We start from the raw sequence: 22,188 nt of genomic DNA on the forward strand, positions 1-22,188 counted from the left end.
ATTTTTTAAAGAACAGAAAACTTGGGGGACCAAATAAAATCATTGGGGAAATGCATATAGAGAACCTTGCTATAGGGAATACCAATACGTGGTGTGTGTGTGTGTGTGTGTGTGTGTGTGTGTGTGTGTGTGTGTGTGTGTGTGTGTGTGTGTGTGTGTGTGTGTGTGTGTGTGTGTGTGTGTGTGTGTGTGTGTGTGTGTGTGTGTGTGTGTGTGTGTGTGTGTGTGTGTGTGTGTGTGTGTGTGTGTGTGTGTGCACGCGAGTTTGAGGGGGAGAGAGAGAGAGCGAGAGAGAAATAGAGAGAGAGATGCGTAAGACACTTGCTGCTATAGTATAAGGGCGGTACAGTTGCCGGTGCCTATTTGCACGCATCAGCCAGTGAAGACGGATATAAATAGTAGGCTAACAGTTAATTAGTTAGGTAAGGAATTCGAGAGGGGCCTGGCTGTGAGAATTTGATACACGGACAGGTAACTCAAGCATTGCTGATTCTCGGTGTATCCAGTCCATATATAAGTACTCATCGGCTGACATCAGTCACCACAAAGCCTTACATCCTCTGCTTTGGACACCGGCAAGGCGAGACAATCAAAGCGGTGAGCAGGATAAAACACTATTGGAGTTTTTGGTGTGACGTGTGCGTGCTGTAACTTTGCCGACCGAGATATGTTTAGGTAGCCTAGTGCGGCCCAGGTGATACGGAGGAAGTTTCAGGTTAATTTACCTAGCTGACACTCTCTTAGGTCATTTTTCTCGGGAATTTGTGTTTTTTACGGAATTTGGTTTAAAGGTTTTCGCTAAATAGCCCAGACTATTCCTAATCCATTTGGAAGACGCCATTATGCATATGCATGCAGATGTGTTGTTGCGTGTTCATCGATTGCCTTTTTGCCAGATAATTTCAAATCGGCTAAATCAGAGGAATCAGATCCAGCAGCCAGATTATGATAAAACAGACAGAACAGGGACATAGACATATGTAGATTAACAGAGCAAGGAGAGGAAAGAAGCTGACAGAACGAACTAAAACTGTACTTTTAGAAGTCATCACCTGGGAGGGAGGGAAAGGGACATATAGGTAGATTTAAACGGTTGTGTTGTTCAATTCATGGCAGTGTTGTTGGTTCTGGTTACTTAAGATTGATTCATTTGAGAAAGATTCTGAAGAAATTGATTTGTAACATTGCATAGTTGATTAATTTTGTATCAATGCATTATTATTGGCATAGCCTACTGTACACCCTTGTGTAATCCAGCTGCTTTTTCCCATTCATTAAGGAATATGAATGCAGTCAGGATTACTGACTCATATTCTGAAAATGAAGAGACTGGATTTGACCGTTTAAATAGCACTGGTGTGTGTGTGTGTGTGAATAATTTCCGATGTTCCTCTGTCCTACAGGATTAATATGTCACTCACTTCTATCCTTTCCGTGGAGGATATTGAGAATGCCGTTAAGGAGTTCCAAGGTAGGTCTCAGGAGGCAGGACTACCTGAGAAAATGGAGAGAGTATTGAGAAAGAGAGAGAGAGAGCGAGAATGAGAGGAAAACAGAGAGATGAGAGAGATGGTCAGATTCTAACAGACAGTTATCAAGTACTGTAGGAGTTATTGTTAGGTGAAGTTAGATGCACTATTGTTAAGTGACTGTCCCACTGGATGTCATAAGGTGAATGCACCAATTTGTAAGTCGCTCTGGATAAGAGCGTCTGCTAAATGACTTAAATGTAAATGTAAGTGCTTCCTACTCAGTAGTAGGCTGACAGTAGTCCACAAACTATTGCAGTAAAATTTAGCATCCTGAGGATCGGTTTACTCTACGTGCTGGGGTGAAGAGGACTGTACCAGTTTAGGAAGAGTGTCTGTGTGCCAGCCTATAAAGCGAGACATTTCCAGTCTGGACTGCAGCCACGCTACCTAAGCTCCTCAGCAAGTCAATTTTGCCTGAACTCTAACCTGTGTCTATATGTTTGTGTGTGTTTGTGTGCACTCACATGCTGTGTGTCTACTGTCTGTGTGTGCATGCATTGGTGCATTTATGGGTGCATGGGTTCCAGCGGTGGCTGGTGGCAGTTTAAAAGGATGGGTCATAGTAATGGCTGGAATGGGATTAATGGAATGGTATCAAACACATCAAACACCTGGTTTCCATTTGAATGATACCATTCAATTTACTCCATTCCAGCTCATTATTATGAGCCGTCCTCCCCTCACCAGCCTCCTCTGACATGTTCTCTCTTACTCCATTCAGCCCCAGACTCCTTCAGCTTCAAGAAGTTTTTCCAGCTGTGTGGCCTGACCTCCAAGTCTCCCAAAGAAGTCAAAGATGTCTTCCAGATCCTTGACGACGACAACAGTGGCTACATCGAGGAGTCAGAGCTCAAGTATGACATTTGGAGTAATCCTTTAGAAGGAGGGACACTTGTGACCAATTTCCTGTGTATTGATAATATAGGAATGCAAATTACATAGTTGTTTTACTGACACCTTTATTTAATTACATGGTCATTTTACTGACACCTTTATTTAATTACATGGTCATTTTACTGACACCTTTATTTAATTACATGGTCATTTTACTGACACCTTTATTTAATTACATGGTCATTTTACTGACACCTTGATTTAATTACATGGTCATTTTACTGACACCTTTATTTAATTACATGGTCATTTTACTGACACCTTTATTTAATTACATGGTCATTTTACTGACACCTTGATTTAATTACATGGTCATTTTACTGACACCTTGATTTAATTACATGGTCATTTTACTGGCACCTTTATTTAATTACATGGTCATTTTACTGACATCTTGATTTAATTACATGGTCATTTTACTGACATCTTTATTTAATTACATGGTCATTTTACTGACATCTTGATTTAATTACATGGTCATTTTACTGACACCTTTATTTAATTACATGGTCATTTTACTGACATCTTGATTTAATTACATGGTCATTTTACTGACATCTTGATTTAATTACATGGTCATTTTACTGACACCTTGATTTAATTACATGGTCATTTTACTGACACCTTTATTTAATTACATGGTCATTTTCCTGACACCTTGATTTAATTACATGGTCATTTTCCTGACACCTTGATTTAATTACATGGTCATTTTACTGACACCTTTATTTAATTACATGGTCATTTTACTGACACCTTTATTCAAGTGACTTATCGTAATACATTCAGTTGGCTGTATGTCGCACTGGGGGGATTCAAAACTACAACTGTGCCAATTAGCAGATGCTTTTATCCATAACAACTCACAGTACAGTGAATACATACCATACATTTTTCCTAGAGGTCGACCGATTAATCAGAATGGCCGATTAATTAAGGCTGATTTAAAGTTTTCATAACATTCGTAAATCTGTATTTTTGGACACCGATTTGGCCGATTTATTGTTATTATTATTTTACACCTTTATTTAATCTTTATTTAACGAGGCAAGTCAGTTAAGAATACATTCTTATTTTCAATGACGGCCTAGGAACGGTGGGTTAACTGCCTCGTTCAGGGGCAGAACGACAGATTTTTACCTTGTCAGCTTGGGGAATTCAATCTTGCAACCTTACAGTTAACTAGTCCAACGCTCTAACCACGTGCACTCCATGAGGAGCCTGCCTGTTACACAAATGCAGTAAGCCAAGGTAAATTGCTAGCTAGCATTAAACTTATCTTGTAAAAAACAATCAATCAATCATAATCACTAGTTAACTACACATGGTTGATGATATTACTAGTTTATCTAGCGTGTCCCGCATTGCATATAATTGATGCGGTGCGTATCGTTGCTCCAATGTGTACCTAACCATGAAGATCAATGCCTTTCTTAAAATCAATACACAGAAGTATATATTTTTAAACCTGCATATTTAGCTAAAAGAAATCCAGGTTAGCAGGCAATATTAGCTAGGTGAAATTGAGTTACTTCTCTTGCGTTCATTGCTCGCAGAGTCAGTGTATATGCAACAGTTTGGGCCGCCTAATTTGCCAGAATTTTACGTAATTATGACATAACATTGAAGGTTGTGCAATGTAACAGGAATATTTAGACTGATGGATGCCACCCGTTAGATAAAATACGTAACGGTTCCGTATTTCACTGAAAGAATAAACGTCTTGTTTTCGAGATGATAGTTTCCGGATTCGACCATATTAATGACCTAGACTCGTATTTCTGTGTGTTATCATGTTATAACTATGTCTATGATTTGGTAGGCACCACCGCTCAGTCAGTCATTATTACAACAACAAACAAACAAATATTTGATTATTCGGTATCTGCTTTTTTTTTGGTCCTCCAATAATCGGTATTGGTATCGGCGTTGAAAAATCACAATCGGTCAACCTCTAATTTTTTACTAAGCGTATATGATTCCTGTGGGAATTGAACCCATGACATTGGCATTTTGCCAGCAGCACACTCTTATAACCTGAGCCACACAGGACCACCAACTATGCGGGCAGCAACCTGCTGAGCCGTCAGAACCACAGAGAGCATTTCTAAATGTATGCTGTGTGACAGGAGACTTAATATTATTTAATACAATGAGCTATTTTTGTTGTTGCAAGTGCAACGAATGCCAATGAGATCAAATTGTCCAATCCAACTGCCCTGTCATTTTAATGAAAGGCTACCATTATTACTTTTTCTTAATAAAATCCATGGGTAAAAAAATAAGTATAATTGTTATATTTGCATTATATAATGTGCTGTCTGCAGAATTTTGGACACCAACTGTATGACCCAAGTACAGTTGAGTTCATGGACAGATGCAGTATAGCAGAGATTTTACTCAATTGACTGTCCCTCATCTTCTATGACAATGCATATTTAAAAAACTTGTTAGGAAGCTGTCGAGATACCATGTCATGTTTGTCATTTATTGTCATGTCTTGTCCCTGTGCTCCCCATGCTATTCGTTTCCCTCTGCTGGTCTTGTTTGGTTCTATCCCTCTCTCTCCCCCTCCCTCTCTCACTCTCTCGCTCTCTCTTCTCTCTGTCGTTCCGTTCCTGCTCCCAGCTGTTCCTATTCCCCTAATCATCATTTAGTCTTCCCACACCTGTTCCCGATCCTTTCCCCTGATTAGAGTCCCTATTTATTCCTTTGTGATCCGTTCCTGTTCCGTCGGTTCCTTGTATTGTATTCACCATGCTGTGATTGCGTTTCGCCCTGTCCTGTCGTGTTTTTGCCGTGATTGTGTATCACCCTGTCCTGTCGTGTTTTGTGCCTTCATCAGATGCTGCGTGTGAGCAGGTGTCTCAGTCGACTACGGCCTGCGCCTACCCGAAGCGACCTGCAGTCTGTGGCCGCTTCTCCAGTTGTTTTCCCCTCTACAAATCTAGAGGATTTCTGTTATTCCGTTTTGGACTTTAATAAACTCTGTTTCTGTTAAGTCGCGTTTGGGTCCTCTTTCACCTGCATGACAGAAGGAACCGACCAAGGAATGGACCCAGCGACTTCAGACGCTCGTTACACTGCCGTCGAGATCCAAGGAGCCATGCTCGGCAGACACGAGCAGGAATTGTCTGCTGCTCGCCATGCCGTGGAGAACCTGGCCGCTCAGGTTTCCGACCTCTCTGGACAGTTCCAGAGTCTACGTCTCGTGCCACCTGTTACTCCCTGGCCTGCCGAGCCTCCAGAACCCAGGGTTAATAACCCACCTTGCTACTCCGGGCAGCCCACTGAGTGCCGCTCCTTTCTCACGCAGTGTGAGATTGTGTTCTCTCTCCAACCCCACACATACTCTAGAGAGAGCTCGGGTTGCTTACGTCATTTCACTCCTTACTGGCCGGGCTCGAGAATGGGGCACAGCTATCTGGGAGGCAAGGGCTGATTGCTCTAACAGATTCCAGAACTTTAAAGAGGAGATGATTCGGGTTTTTGACCGTTCAGTTTTTGGTGGGGAGGCTTCTAGGGCCCTGGCTTCCTTATGCCAAGGTGAACGGTCCATAACGGATTATTCCATTGAGTTTCGCACTCTTGCTGCCTCTAGTGAGTGGAACGAGCCGGCGCTGCTCGCTCGTTTTCTGGAGGGACTCCACGCAGTGGTTAAGGATGAGATTCTCTCCCGGGAGGTTCCATCAGATGTGGATTCTTTGATTGCTCTCGCCATCCGCATAGAACGACGGGTAGATCTTCGTCACCGGGCTCGTGGAAGAGAGCTCGCATCAACGGTGTTTCCCTGCTCCGCATCGCAACCATCTCCCTCCTCTGGCTTTGAGACTGAGCCCATGCAGCTGGGAGGGATTCGCATCTCGAATAAGGAGAGGGAACGGAGGATCACCAACCGCCTGTGCCTCTATTGCGGAGTTGCTGGACATTTTGTTAATTCATGTCCAGTAAGAGGCCAGAGTCCATCAGTAAGCGGAGGGCTACTGGTGAGCGCTACTACTCAGGTCCCTTCATCTAGATCTTGTACTACTATGTCGGTCCATCTACGCTGGACCGGTTCGGGTGCTACATGCAGTGCTTTGATTGACTCTGGGGCTGAGGGTTGTTTCATGGACGAAGCATGGGTTCGGAAACATAACATTCCTTTCAGACCGTTAGACAGGCCTACGCCCATGTTTGCCTTAGATGGTAGTCATCTTCCCAGTATCAAATTTGAGACACTACCTTTAACTCTCACAGTATCTGGTAACCACAGTGAGACTATTTCTTTTTTGATTTTCCGTTCACCGTTTACACCTGTTGTTTTGGGTCATCCCTGGCTAGTATGTCATAATCCTTCTATTAATTGGTCTAGTAATTCTATCCTATCCTGGAACGTTTCTTGTCATGTGAAGTGTTTAATGTCTGCCATCCCTCCCGTTTCTTCTGTTCCTACTTCTCAGGAGGAACCTGGCGGTTGACAGGAGTGCCGGAGGAATATCATGATCTGCGCACGGTCTTCAGTCGGTCCCGAGCCAACTCCCTTCCTCCTCACCGGTCGTATGATTGTAGTATTGATCTCCTTCCGGGGACCACTCCTCCTCGAGGTAGACTATACTCTCTGTCGGCTCCCGAACGTAAGGCTCTCGAGGATTATTTGTCTGTGTCTCTTGACGCCGGTACCATAGTGCCTTCTTCTTCTCCGGCCGGGGCGGGGTTCTTTTTGTTAAAAAGAAGGACGGTACTCTGCGCCCCTGCGTGGATTATCGAGGCTGAATGACATAACGGTTAAGAATCGTTATCCGCTTCCCCTTATGTCATCAGCCTTCGAGATTCTGCAGGGAGCCAGGTGCTTTACTAAGTTGGACCTTCGTAACGCTTACCATCTCGTGCGCATCAGAGAGGGGGACGAGTGGAAAACGGCGTTTAACACTCCGTTAGGGCATTTTGAGTACCGGGTTCTGCCGTTCGGTCTCGCCAATGCGCCAGCTGTTTTTCAGGCATTAGTTAATGATGTTCTGAGAGACATGCTGAACATTTTTGTTTTTGTCTATCTTGACGATATCCTGATTTTTTCTCCGTCACTCGAGATTCATGTTCAGCACGTTCGACGTGTTCTACAGCGCCTTTTAGAGAATTGTCTCTACGTAAAGGCTGAGAAGTGCTCTTTTCATGTCTCCTCCGTTACTTTTCTCGGTTCCGTTATTTCCGCTGAAGGCATTCAGATGGATTCCGCTAAGGTCCAAGCTGTCAGTGATTGGCCCGTTCCAAGGTCACGTGTCGAGTTGCAGCGCTTTTTAGGTTTCGCTAATTTCTATCGGCGTTTCATTCGTAATTTCGGTCAAGTTGCTGCCCCTCTCACAGCTCTTACTTCTGTTAAGACGTGTTTTAAGTGGTCCGGTTCCGCCCAGGGAGCTTTTGATCTTCTAAAAGAACGTTTTACGTCCGCTCCTATCCTCGTTACTCCTGACGTCACTAGACAATTCATTGTCGAGGTTGACGCTTCAGAGGTAGGCGTGGGAGCCATCCTATCCCAGCGCTTCCAGTCTGACGATAAGGTTCATCCTTGCGCTTATTTTTCTCATCGCCTGTCGCCATCTGAGCGCAACTATGATGTGGGTAACCGTGAACTGCTCGCCATCCGCTTAGCCCTAGGCGAATGGCGACAGTGGTTGGAGGGGGCGACCGTTCCTTTTGTCGTTTGGACAGACCATAAGAACCTTGAGTACATCCGTTCTGCCAAACGACTTAATGCCCGTCAAGCTCGTTGGGCGTTGTTTTTCGCTCGTTTCGAGTTTGTGATTTCTTACCGTCCGGGTAGCAAGAACACCAAGCCTGATGCCTTATCCCGTCTGTTTAGTTCTTCTGTGGCTTCTACTGATCCCGAGGGGATTCTTCCTTATGGGCGTGTTGTCGGGTTAACAGTCTGGGGAATTGAAAGACAGGTTAAGCAAGCACTCACGCACACTGCGTCGCCGCGCGCTTGTCCTAGTAACCTCCTTTTCGTTCCTGTTTCCACTCGTCTGGCTGTTCTTCAGTGGGCTCACTCTGCCAAGTTAGCTGGTCATCCCGGTGTTCGAGGCACTCTTGCGTCTATTCGCCAGCGCTTTTGGTGGCCGACTCAGGAGCGTGACACGCGCCGTTTCGTGGCTGCTTGTTCGGACTGCGCGCAGACTAAGTCGGGTAACTCTCCTCCTGCCGGTCGTCTCAGACCGCTCCCCATTCCTTCTCGACCATGGTCTCACATTGCCTTAGACTTCATTACCGGTCTGCCTTTGTCTGCGGGGAAGACTGTGATTCTGACGGTTGTCGATAGGTTCTCTAAGGCGGCACATTTCATTCCCCTCGCTAAACTTCCTTCCGCTAAGGAGACGGCACAAATCATTATTGAGAATGTATTCAGAATTCATGGCCTCCCGTTAGACGCCGTTTCAGACAGAGGCCCGCAATTCACGTCACAGTTTTGGAGGGAGTTCTGTCGTTTGATTGGTGCGTCCGTCAGTCTCTCTTCCGGGTTTCATCCCCAGTCTAACGGTCAAGCAGAGAGGGCCAATCAGACGATTGGTCGCATACTACGCAGCCTTTCTTTCAGAAACCCTGCGTCTTGGGCAGAACAGCTCCCTGGGCAGAATACGCTCACAATTCGCTTCCTTCGTCTGCTACCGGGTTATCTCCGTTTCAGAGTAGTCTGGGTTACCAGCCTCCTCTGTTCTCATCCCAGCTTGCCGAGTCCAGCGTTCCCTCCGCTCAAGCGTTTGTCCAACGTTGTGAGCGCACCTGGAGGAGGGTGAGGTCTGCACTTTGCCGTTACAGGGCACAGACGGTGAGAGCCGCCAATAAACGCAGGATTAAGAGTCCAAGGTATTGTTGCGGCCAGAGAGTGTGGCTTTCCACTCGCAACCTTCCTCTTACGACAGCTTCTCGTAAGTTGACTCCGCGGTTCATTGGTCCGTTCCGTGTCTCCCAGGTCGTCAATCCTGTCGCTGTGCGACTGCTTCTTCCGCGACATCTTCGTCGCGTCCATCCTGTCTTCCATGTCTCCTGTGTTAAGCCCTTTCTTCGCACCCCGTTCGTCTTCCCTCCCCCTCCCGTCCTTGTCGAGAGCGCACCTATTTACAAGGTACATAAGATTATGGACATGCGTTCTCGGGGACGGGGTCACCAATACCTAGTGGATTGGGAGGGTTACGGTCCTGAGGAGAGGAGTTGGGTTCCGTCTCGGGACGTGCTGGACCGTTCGCTCATCGATGATTTCCTCCGTTGCCGCCAGGATTCCTCCTCGAGTGCGCCAGGAGGCGCTCGGTGAGTGGGGGGTACTGTCATGTTTGTCATTTATTGTCATGTCTTGTCCCTGTGCTCCCCATGCTATTCGTTTCCCTCTGCTGGTCTTGTTTGGTTCTATCCCTCTCTCTCCCCTCCCTCTCTCACTCTCTCGCTCTCTCTTCTCTCTGTCGTTCCGTTCCTGCTCCCAGCTGTTCCTATTCCCTAATCATCATTTAGTCTTCCCACACCTGTTCCCGATCCTTTCCCCTGATTAGAGTCCCTATTTATTCCTTTGTGATCCGTTCCTGTTCCGTCGGTTCCTTGTATTGTATTCACCATGCTGTGATTGCGTTTCGCCCTGTCCTGTCGTGTTTTTGCCGTGATTGTGTATCACCCTGTCCTGTCGTGTTTTGTGCCTTCATCAGATGCTGCGTGTGAGCAGGTGTCTCAGTCGACTACGGCCTGCGCCTACCCGAAGCGACCTGCAGTCTGTGGCCGCTTCTCCAGTTGTTTTCCCCTCTACAAATCTAGAGGATTTCTGTTATTCCGTTTTGGACTTTAATAAACTCTGTTTCTGTTAAGTCGCGTTTGGGTCCTCTTTCACCTGCATGACATACCAGGCTGAGCATTGTTATAAAGCTGGCTAGCGACCAGGCTGAACATTGTTACAAACCTGGCAAGAGACCAGGGTGAACATTGTTACAAAGCTGGCGAGAGACCAGACAGAACATTGTGCCAGAGAGTTTATCATTTGATGTTTTGGCTATATAACCTAGCTATATTACTTTCAATCCTGGTTTAAGTTGAGCCAAATAACTTTTATGCCAGAAGTGCTGTCCTGGAAAACAAGTTGTATGTGTGCGCACGTGACAGATGCATGGTACTGTATGTGTAAGGCTCTCAAAATGATTGTATATGTGTTTGTATTCTGATTGTATGTATGTGTGTGTGTGTGTGTGTGTGTGCGTGCGTGCGTGTGTGTGTGTGTGTGTGTGTGTGTGTGTGTGTGTGTGTGTGTGTGTGTGTGTGTGTGTGTGTGTGTGTGTGTGTGTGTGTGTGTGTGTGTGTGTGTGTGTGTGTGTGTGTGTGTGTGTGTACTCCCCTAGGTTCTTCCTGCAACGGTTTGTTCCCGGGGCGCGGACACTGACAGACGCTGAGTGCAAAGGCTTCCTGTCTGCGGCTGATGATGACAACGACGGCAAGATCGGAGTAGAAGGTGAGTCGCTCTCTGCAGGCTGGGTTATTATCATGAGCCAGTTGGTAAGGCTGTTAGCATTTCCTTGTATCAAATAGTTTAAAGTTCTTTCTTAGTATTCTGCCATCCTGTCCAGTATGGCAGAATATTATTGAATCTAAGCCAAGCATGCCGATGGTCGGGTCTCTCTTCATATTTATGGCATTGTATGGCCGTGTGTATTTTGTAGCATGAGATTAACGTTATGCTCTTTAGAGTTGTAATCTGCCCTGACACCTGTCAACACACATGTATGGCTTTGAAGGGCCAGCCCAGGATAGACAGAATAGAATAGGTAGAGTGTAGGTTTTACAGACAGCAGATGTTTCAGGTCATTAGGAAGGCTTTGGGACAGGCCTGGTAGAGTATAGAGTAGCATGTGTTTTGAGGGTGACAAGAACAGATTGTGGAGTTCAATTGCTCTTAATGGCAATCCCTGTTGGTCTTTTTGCCAAGCAGAGATCCATAAGTCACAGCTTCCAGCAGACCTTGGTTTTAAATGGTATTCGAAACCTTTCATATACTTTTAGCGTTTGATTGAGCCTACCTGGAGTGCCAGATGGGTGACGTTTGCATTTTTAGGTCTATTCCATTGATTCCAATAAAGCAGAGAATTCAGACAACCCTAAACATTATTCTCTGGTTACAAACCAACTATTTGGTTCAGGGTAATTTTGGTCCTTTTTTCCCACTTTCCCTCTATTGATGGAATATTGAACCAAAAGGTTTTGTAAGCGTTTGGGTGTTTGTATTACCTAAGGTTTGTTGTTATGCTTTATCCAACATCTCTTGAACATGGGGGCGAATTGATTCTGTGAAAGATACTTATGTACAGTGGCATGCGAAAGTATTCACCCCCTTGGCATTTTTCCTATTTTGTTGCCTTACAACCTGGAATTAACATAGATTTTGGGGGGGGGTTGTATAATTTGATTTACACAACACTTTGAAGATTGTGAAAAAAAACAAGAAATAACAGAAAAAACTGAAAACTTGAGTGTGCATAACTACATTTACATTTAAGTCATTTAGCAGACGCTCTTATCCAGAGCGACTTACAAATTGGTGCATTCACCTTATGACATCCAGTGGAACAGTCACTTTACAATAGTGCATCTAAATCTTAAAGGGGGGGGATACTTATCCTATCCTAGGTATTCCTTAAAGAGGTGGGGTTTCAGGTGTCAGAGGTGTCAGCTATTCACCCCCCCAAGTTAATACTTTGTAGAGCCACCTTTTGCAGCAATTACAACTGCAGGTCTCTTGGGGTATGTCTCCATAAGCTTGGCACATCTAGCCACTGGGATTTTTGCCCATTCTTCAAGGAAAAACTGCTCCAGCTACTTCAAGTTTGATGGGTTCCGCTGGTGGACAGCAATCTTTAAGTCATAGCACAGATTCTCAATTGGATTGAGGTCTGGGCTTTGACTAGACCATTCCAAGACATTTAAGTGTTTCCCCTTAAACCACTCGAGTGTTGCTTCAGGGTCATTGTCCTGCTGGAAGGTGAACTTCCATCCCAGTCTCAATCTCTGCAAGACTGAAACAGGTTTCCCTCAAGAATTTCCCTGTATTTAGCACCATCCATCATTCCTTCAATTCTGACCAGTTTCTCAGTCCCTGCCGATGAAAAACATCCCCAGAGCATGATGCTGCCACCACCATGTTTCTTTGTGGGGATGGTGTTCTCGGGGTGATGAGAGGTGTTGGGTTTGCGCCATACATAGCGCTTTCCTTGATGGCCAAAAAGCTCAATTTTCGTCTCATCTGACCAGAGTACCTTCTTCCATACCCTCTCTTGGCATGTTTGTTGTGGTGCCATATTCTTTCATTTTTTAGTAATGGATTTAATGGTGCTCTGTGGGATGTTCAAAGTTTCTGATATTTTAGAACCCAACCCTGATCTGTATTTTCCAAAACTTTTTCCCTGACCTGTTTGGAGAGCTCCTTGGTCTTCATGTGCCGCTTGCTTAGTGGTGTTGCAGACTCTGTAAGGCAACAAAATAGGAAAAACGCGAAGAGGAGTGAATACTTTTGCAAGGCACTGAATGTGTATGGTGGTATGCACCAATAAAAGTAAGGCATGTGATACAGTGCATTTGAAACTATTCAGACACCTTGACTTTTTCCACATTTTGTTATGTTACAGCCTTAATTCTAAAATGGATACAATTATTTTTTACAGACAATACCCCATAATGACAAAGTGAAAACAGGTTTTAAGAAAGTTTTGCAAATGTATTAAAAATAAAAAACAGAATTACTTTATTTACATAAGTATTCCGACAACATTGAGAGACTTCTGGGAAAGCTTGTAAAACAGACCAAGCAGACCAAGCCGCGATTTGGGTTTTGAGAAGTCAATAAGAAGGCTTCCATTAATCAAAATCATTGCGACATGTGTAATGGAAACGTCAGATATTTGAGACATTTTCTAAATGTGGTCAACATTTTTACCTGTTGGACAGGAGTGGATTTTTATTTTTTTCTGACTGTCTTTATTGCCACAAATTATGACGGAAATTATGTGATGTTTGCCGAATACATTTGAAGGTACGCGGGGCACGGAATGTAACTATGAAGCTCCACTTCACACTCATTGGTGTAAAGTCCTGAAGTAAAAAATACTTACAAGCACTTTTTAAGTATTTTTTGGGGTATCTATACTTTACTATACATTTCTTTGACAACTTTTACTTCACTACATTCCTAAAGAAAATAATGTAGTAAAAAAGTACTCGTTACATTTTTTATGCTTAGCAGGACAGTACACTTATCAGGAGAACACGTGGTCATCTGTAGTGCCGTCTGCTTTGCTTAAATAATTTGAAATGATTTATAATTGTACTTTTACTTGTAATACGTAAGTATATTTGATAAATTACATTTACTTTTGATACTTAAGTATATTTAGAACCAAATACTTTTAGACTTTTACTCAGGTAGCATTTTACTGGGTGACTTTAACTTGTACTTGAGTAACTTTCAACTTTTTCCACCACTGGAAACACTTTAACCACTACATTTTTATTCAACACATCTTTTTTTAGGTGTGACGACATTACGTCCAACTGTTTTTTATTGACACAAGATAATTAAATGGAAACGTACTTTAGCAGGCAATTGTCGTTTCTATTTTCTATACTTCCTAAATGTTGACCAAAAAAATCCACGCCCCTACATTTTTTAAAAGTATATGTGACCGAGAGATGCATATCTGTTTTCCCGGTCATGTGAAATCCATAGGTTTGTGCCTAATGAATTTATTTCAATTAACTGATTTCCTTATATGAACTGTAACTCAGTAAAATATTTTAAATTGTTGCGTGTTGTGTTTAGATTTTTGCTCAGTGTAGGTGAACATATTATTACTCCAACATTGTGAAAGTGACAAACTGACATGTTTTCGTTTTCATCAAATACAACTTTACAGTGCCTTGCAAAATTATTCAGCCCCTTTACTTTCAGTGCAGCAAACTCTCTCCAGAAGTTCAGTGAGGATCTCTGAATGATCCAATGTTGACCTAAATGACTAATGATGATAAATACAATCCACCTGTGTGTAATCAAGTCTCCGTATAAATGCACCTGCACTATGATAGTCTCAGAGGTCCGTTAAAAACGCAGAGAGCATCATGAAGAACAAGGAACACACCAGGCAGGTCCGAGATACTGTTGTGAAGAAGTTTAAAGCCGGATTTGGATACAAAAAGATTTCCCAAGCTTTAAACATCCCAAGGAGCACTGTGCAAGCGATAATATTGAAATGGAAGGAGTATCAGACCACTGCAAATCTACCAAGACCTGGCCGTCCCTCTAAACTTTCAGCTCATACAAGGGGAATACTGATCAGAGATGCAGCCAAGAGGCCCATGATCACTCTGGATGAACTGCAGAGATCTACAGCTGAGGTGGGATACTCTGTCCATAGGACAACAATCAGTCGTATATTGCACAAATCTGGCCTTTATGGAAGAGTGGCAAGAAGAAAGCCATTTCTTAAAGATATCCATAAAAAGTGTTGTTTAAAGTTTGCCACAAGCCACCTGGGAGACACACCAAATATGTGGAAGAAGGTGCTCTGGTCAGATGAAACCAAAATTGAACTTCTTGGCAACAATGCAAAACGTTATGTTTGGCGTAAAAGCAACACAGCTCATCACCCTGAACACACCATCCCCACTGTCAAACATGGTGGTGGCAGCATCATGGTTTGGGCCTGCTTTTCTTCAGCAGGGACAGGGAAGATGGTTCAAATTGATGGGAAGATGGATGGAGCCAAATACAGGACCATTCTGGAAGAAAACCTGATGGAGTCTGCAAAAGACCTGAGACTGGGACGGAGATTTGTCTTCCAACAAGAAAATGATCCAAAACATAAAGCAAAATCTACAATGGAATGGTTCAAAAATAAATATATCCAGGTGTTAGAATGGCCAAGTCAAAGTCCAGACCTGAATCCAATCGAGAATCTGTGGAAAGAACTGAAAACTGCTGTTCACAAATGCTCTCCATCCCACCTCACTGAGCTCGAGCTGTTTTGCAAGGAGGAATGGATAAAAATTCAGTCTCTCGATGTGCAAAACTGATAGAGAAATACCCCAAGCGACTTACAGCTGTAATCGCAGCAAAGTATTAACTTAAGGGGGCTGAATAATTTTGCACGTCCAATTTTTCAGTTTTTGATTTGTTAAAAAAGTTTGAAATATCCAATAAATGTCGCTCCACTTCATGATTGTGTCCCACTTGTTGTTGATTCTTCACAAAACAATACAGTTTTATATCTTTATGTTTGAAGCCTGAAATGTGGCAAAAGTTCGCAAAGTTCAAGGGGGCCGAATACTTTCGCAAGGCACTGTATATTCGAAGGAGTGCCATTTCGGCATGAGACGACTGTTAGACCCAATGACATGTTTCTGCACATGAGTTTAGCTAGCCAACGTCGCCATGACATTGCCTAAAAGTGTGATTGGGGATTTCTATTGGAGATGCAGTTTCTGCCTATCTTCATACTGTACTGTCTTTGATAACAAAGTTCATGTCCATTCTAGTATTCCAATTCTTTATTCTATGGGCTGTTTATTGAAATGATTACATAAATAACCAACGCTTGTGGAGTACTGCTCTGATCTAATCTCAGAATGTTCTTGTTCTTATCCAGAATTAGAACTAATCTCACAATGTTTTTTGCATTCTAATTCTATGGTTTCTCGCCCGCCACAGAATTCCTGATCATGGTCCAGTCCTGAGAGATCCATGGGCACAGAGAGAGCAGCAGGTGTTCGTTCTCCTCTCCTTCCTCCAGCTTCCAGCCTCCAGTCTACTTCCTCAAGCCTACAGCAGCCTCCATTCCTGGAAATGTGATTTTCTCTGTCCTGCTTGAATTGTACTCTTCAAGTTTGATTTTTGTCAGAGCCCCTCTCGATTCAATTACATTTTGAATCCATGAGACCATTTTTTTTGCCTTTTGATTAAGTTCTAGAAGGTTGTATAGCTGTGTCGCTCCATGTTACCTTCCAATGCACACCACATTGTCTATCAAAGAAATGAATAAACACATTGTAACTTATTGTGGTGAATTGCATTGCTTTTTTTCTTCAAACACAACTCCTGAACATTTCAAACACAACTCCTGAACATTTACATCTGTTAAATGACTGTATCGTAACCATACAACAGATGCCATGTAAGGAAGTGTTGTATGTTACACTTATCCCTCGAGAGAGTGCATTATCCTATTGTCCTGTCATGGATTTAACATAGCTTTTGGGCTAATCCACACTGGGAATCAATTTAATGCATTATTACTTTATGTTACGTAGTGTTGCCTAAAATGTAAAGAGCTGCTATGTTAGTTGTAACATTGTGTAACACCATTCTGTCCATCCAAATCACAATATGAATACACTACAGCTTGTATGACACAGTGGTCTGTCTTAGTTGTGTAAAGCTCACAGGTCACTACAGTGGTTAGCGTCATTGCTAGCCCAGCATCAACCCACATATACATTGACCTACTGTACATGAAACAGAAAACAAGATACCATTGAGGTGCCCATTCAGACAACTGTTGAAGGAGTAAAGGGAAATCCTTGCCTGCTGTTTCTGACAATCAAGTGTAAAGGGAGCTGTTCTGTTATATTTTCCTCAGTGCTTAAGTAGCTAGTAAATGTGAGCTATGACCTTAATTGACACCAGTCTATCTCTCAGGCTATATCGGGTAACACTTGTGTCCGTTACACCGCATTAAGTATGTATGTGTGTGTGTTTACCTGAGTAGAAGAGGGCACAATAACCAACCACCATAGGAAATTCTGTCAAAATATATAGATTTTTTTTTCTATCATGGGGTCATAAAAGGTTAATGGTCAACACTGAGCATAAGATTATTCCATTCCATTTACAAGATTTGTTCTGATATCTTTGTTTTAATATTTGATAATTAGGTGATGAATAGTATATGAATAGTTTACTGAAAATAACATTGTTTATTCTTCAGAACAATGGGAAACCGTATTTTGTGGTTGATAGAAATTTCAATCATTCAAAAAATGGATGTTGCTCGTTTATCCAGGAATAGGTCTGGAATAAGAGTGTTAAAGATTTAAAGTAAATGGAGGTGACACAGGGTGCAGATTAAGGCCTCTCAATGTCTCATTGGAACGACTACGCCTCTTAGGTTTCTGTTGAATGATTTAAACTTAAAGTGAAGAGACAGACACATGTCCAGTTCCATAGAAATAGGAATTAGAATACTAGAATGTCCATGAACCTGGTCTAAAGGTCAGCCCTTTTTGTCAGGGAGTTGGTCAACCATGGTTTGCCAGCACTGTGATAAGATATTGTGTAAAATAATTCATTTGAAAAATATCTATACTGTATGTTTGTTAGCTAGCCAGCCCATTTTAGAGGAACGATTCCATAGATTTTTCAAGTTAACTACCAATATGGCAACATTCCAACAATGCACTCAATCCAAAGCCATTCTGTACACTGCCCAAATCAGTTGATGATAGGACTTAGACACGTTTTCAAAGTACTGATATTGTTTAATACAATAGCACTCACAGCTTTCCAAGAAAATAAAAAATTGAGACATTTATGGTCTGTTTACATATAGTTTAGAGGCAATATATACAGAAGATTTGTATAAAACCCATATAAACTGTATTTATATGACAATATTTGAGGTTGACAATAATTTGATTACACAATTTCTGATATCACATGCCTTACTTTTATTCTCTTACATAAGTAAAATCAGGATTATGCATCTATTGATATTCATTTCTATTAGACTGGTTCGGATTTCTCCCTGACCAATATGCCTGCCATTTTCGTCCCCACTTGTAATTGAATAGGATCTCTATGGCAAGTTCGCATATTACATTATTACTGATCATTTATCCAAACTGTAGTATCAACATCATACAATAATGATATGATTGAATTTGACAGTTGTCAATTGCCTGTCACTTGTTTAATTGTTCCATCAACCATTTTTAATAAACAAAGACCAATCCATGATCATCAAGACCAATTAATGTTCTTAATGTTCTCCTTCAACATTGTATTAGTATATAGGCCTAATTTATGCACAGCCTGGAAAGGCAAGGGCATCACAGGAACTTTTGTTGTGGAACCAAGGTAAGTCGCTTCGTTGTGTTAAATTGTCAAATTCATCTGTGGTTCAGAATTAGTTTCCCCAGATCGCTGCGAAAACAACTACAGTGTAGCGTATTGTTGGCGCTGCTGCAGTGCAACCAGCATACAAATTGACCACCTAACTGCTTTCTATATTTAAAAATGTACTGTATCTTTTTAAATGTATAATCTTAGCTAGTTCGATTGCTTTGTATCACATGTGTCTTGTCAGATGGCAAAATATTCCCCGTTGTGCTCACCTGGCTAGGCCGATGTGGAATCCCTAGCCCTTCATCAAGACTCAGCTCCATTACACAAAAGAGTGATTGGATGAAGGCTTTTTCTGTACAGGGTGTTTTGTTAAGAACACCAACACTCAATCTGAACATTAACACATAAGCTAAGCATTTTAGAGACAGATTGACATTTACTGGGGGAGGGGCAGTGGTGTAAAGTACTTAAGTAGAAATACTTAAATATTACTGAAGTAGGTTTTTGGGGGTATCTGTACTTTAATCAATCAAATGTATTTATAAAGCCCTTTTTACATCAGCCAATGTCATAAAGAAACCCAGCCTAAAACCCCTAACAACAAGCAATGCAGATGTAGAAGCATGGTGGCTAGGAAAAACTCCCTAGAAAGGCAGGAACCTAGGAAGAAACCAGGCTCTGAGGTGTGGCCAGTCCTCTTCTGGCTGTGCCGGGTTGAGGTTATAACAGTAAATGGCCAAGATGTTCAAACGTTCATAGATGACCAGCAGGGTCAAATAATAATCACAGTGGTTGTAGATGGTGCAAGATGGTGAGTAAATGTCAGTTGGCTTTTCATAGCCAAGCATTCAGAGTTAGAGACAGCAGACGTGGTAGAGACAGAGTCAAAAACAGCAGGTCTGGGACATGGTAGCACTTCCAGTAAACAGGTTAGGGTTCCAAAGGTGCAGGCAGAACAGTTGAAACTAGAGCAGCATCACGACCAGGTGGACTGGGGACAGCAAGGAGTCATCAGGCCAGGTAGTCCTAAGGCATGGTCCCAGGGCTCTGGTCCTCTGGGAGGGAGAGATAGAATTAGAGGGAGCATACTTCAATTCACCCAGGACACCGGATAAGACAGGAGAAATACTCCAGATATAACAGACTGACCCTAGCCCCCCAACACAAACTATTGCATCATAAATACTAGAGGCTGAGACAGGAGGGGTCGGGAGACACTGTGACCCTGTCAAATGATACCCCTGGACAGGGCCAAACAGGCAGGATATGACCCCACCCACTTTGCCAAAGCACAGCCCCCACACCACTAGAGGGATATCTTCAACCGCCAACTTACTACCCTGAGACAGGGCAGAGTACAACCCACAAAGACCTCCCCCACGGCATGAACCCGAGGGGGGCGCCAAACCCGGACAGGAAGATCATGTCAGTGACTCAACCCACTCAAGTAACGCACCCCTCCTAGGGACGGGGTACTATTTATGGTTTTGATAACTTTTACTGCATACATTCCTAAAGAAAATTATGTATTTTTTTACTCCATACATTTTCCCTGACACCCAAAAGTACTCATTACATGTTGAATGCTTAGCAGGACAGGAAAATCGTCCAATTCACACACTTATCAAGAGAACATCCCTGCTCATCCCTACTGCATCTGATCTGGCGGACTCACTAAACACGAATGCATAATTTGAAAATTATGTCTGACTTTTGTAGAGTGCCACTGGCAAAAATAATTTTCACATGACCCTCCCATTGTACTGTAAAATAAATTGAACACCCTCCCCCCTCATAGAAATAACTCAAAATAATGTTTACAACCACAAAGAACAATAACTGTAGTGACCCTGTGTTCATAAACATGGATGTTGACTTTACCACTTCAACATGCTTTTGTGGCACAGTCGATGCCACGGAGGGCGAGAAGGTTGAGGGTTCCCCGAGCAGCACTGACGAGCTAACTCTCCATGTTTGTTTCATTACGCTACGATCATAGTCGGCTGCAGACAATGATCAACTTGGGGGAAATCTGATTTTGCAACATTTTGATGCCCTATTTATAATTATATAAAATATATGCAAACAGATTTTCCACCAACAGGATTCTGTGCCAATGCACCACACAACCAATAAACAAAGCATACCGACTTTGGGCACTTCAATATCATGGTTTTCAACACCACAATAAATAGACTATGTCTATCTCGACAAACAGAAAATGCATCCCTCCTTACCTTGTATCGAAATCTTGGCAATCTCTGAATGCCATTAAAACTCATTGGCGTTTTGTAACCCATCTCTTTCCCTTCATCATTTGGTTGCGGCACAGTTTGGATTGATTGATTGACTGATTTTATTTGTCAGTTAAAAAAACACAAGTATACACAAAAATAAGTGACCTGGGATTGCACATTAAAGTCAGAGACTTATTTCCATTGTGGTCCCTATTTTTTTCCACATAAATACATATACAATTACATAGATAAAGACACATTGGGGCTATAAAGATGGAAAACTGCTCAACCTCCAGATCAGTAGGAGGGGGGAGTTTAAGTAAAGTAAGCTTGTTTGGCTGGTAAATTCTACATTAGATGATTGTGGTTGTTGGTAAACCATGATGTGGAGGCATAATCAAACTGACACCTATAGCTCGGTTTCCATCCAGTTTGCAACAAATTTTCATGTGAATATTCTAAAATCTTCGTAAAAAAAATATGCCATTTCAGAGTTTAATTTAGGAAAATGTGGCACCAGACAATATAACAGGGAAGATTATAATTTACCAAACATTTGAGACATTTTATGGACATCCATATGCATTCACATCCAACTTGTCGCAGCCAGTGACATCAAACGAGGGATGTTGGCCAAATGAGCCTAATTTACGTGTTCTTAAAAACAGCCTAGAACAAATTTCAAAAACACAATTTCTTGTGTTTCGATGTGTAGCATATACAAAACTTTATAGCCTGTTTTAGGCTACTATGTGGCTCAGTTGGTAGAGCATGGTGCTTGCAACGCCAGGGTTGTGGGACCAGTGTGAAAATGTATGCACTCACTAATTTAAGTCGCTCTACATAAGATCATCTGCTAAATTACACAAATGTTAATGTAAATACTATCCTAAAACAATAATTGCCCACCTCATGGTTCAGCTGTCAGTGATTTGAGCACTAAATGTATCAATCAGTACATTGCATGCAAAGGCCTATAGGCTTAGGTGTCCACTGTATAATATTAATGTATTAACAAAAGTATGCATGTATTGAAAGCACATAATTGTCTAGAATGACATTGTATGCTGTAGCGTTAAGATTTCCCTTCACTGAAACTAAGGGGCCTAGCCCAAGACCATTATTGCTCCTCCACCAAACTTTACAGTTGGAACTATGCATTGGGGCAGGTAGCGTTCTCCTGCCATCCGCCAAACCCAGTTTTGTCCGTTGGGCTGCCACATGGTGAAGTGTGATTCATCACTGCAGAGAACGCGTTTCCACTGCTCCAGAGTCCAATGGCGGTGAACTTTACACCACTCCAGCCGGCGCTTGGCATTGCACATGGTGATCTTAGCCTTGTGTGCGGCTGCTCGGCAATGGAAACCCATTTCCTGAAGCTTTCATGAATCAGTTTTTGGGCTGACGTTGCTTC

At 42.6% G+C, this 22,188-nt stretch overlaps 1 protein-coding gene across 2 annotated transcripts; it reads left to right on the top strand.

Annotated features, from left to right (window-relative positions):
• The first annotated feature begins 331 nt into the window (after positions 1-331).
• Positions 332-16,471, top strand: LOC124037317 (parvalbumin, thymic CPV3-like). Of its 2 annotated transcripts, none has more exons than XM_046352030.1 (5): positions 332-597; positions 1,404-1,471; positions 2,254-2,386; positions 10,775-10,884; positions 16,126-16,471. In XM_046352030.1, exons 2-5 carry the CDS (start codon positions 1,411-1,413, stop codon positions 16,149-16,151), a joined length of 330 nt encoding a protein of 109 aa, XP_046207986.1. In that variant the 5' UTR covers positions 332-597; positions 1,404-1,410; the 3' UTR covers positions 16,152-16,471. The 2 variants fall into 2 exon arrangements, with proteins under 2 accessions (XP_046207986.1, XP_046207988.1); XM_046352032.1 differs by lacking the exon at positions 332-597 and adding an exon at positions 636-715.
• The last annotated feature ends 5,717 nt before the right edge of the window (positions 16,472-22,188 follow it).

The sequence above is a fragment of the Oncorhynchus gorbuscha genome, linkage group LG06, assembly GCF_021184085.1.
Source record: "Oncorhynchus gorbuscha isolate QuinsamMale2020 ecotype Even-year linkage group LG06, OgorEven_v1.0, whole genome shotgun sequence".
Classification (NCBI taxonomy): domain Eukaryota; kingdom Metazoa; phylum Chordata; class Actinopteri; order Salmoniformes; family Salmonidae; genus Oncorhynchus; species Oncorhynchus gorbuscha.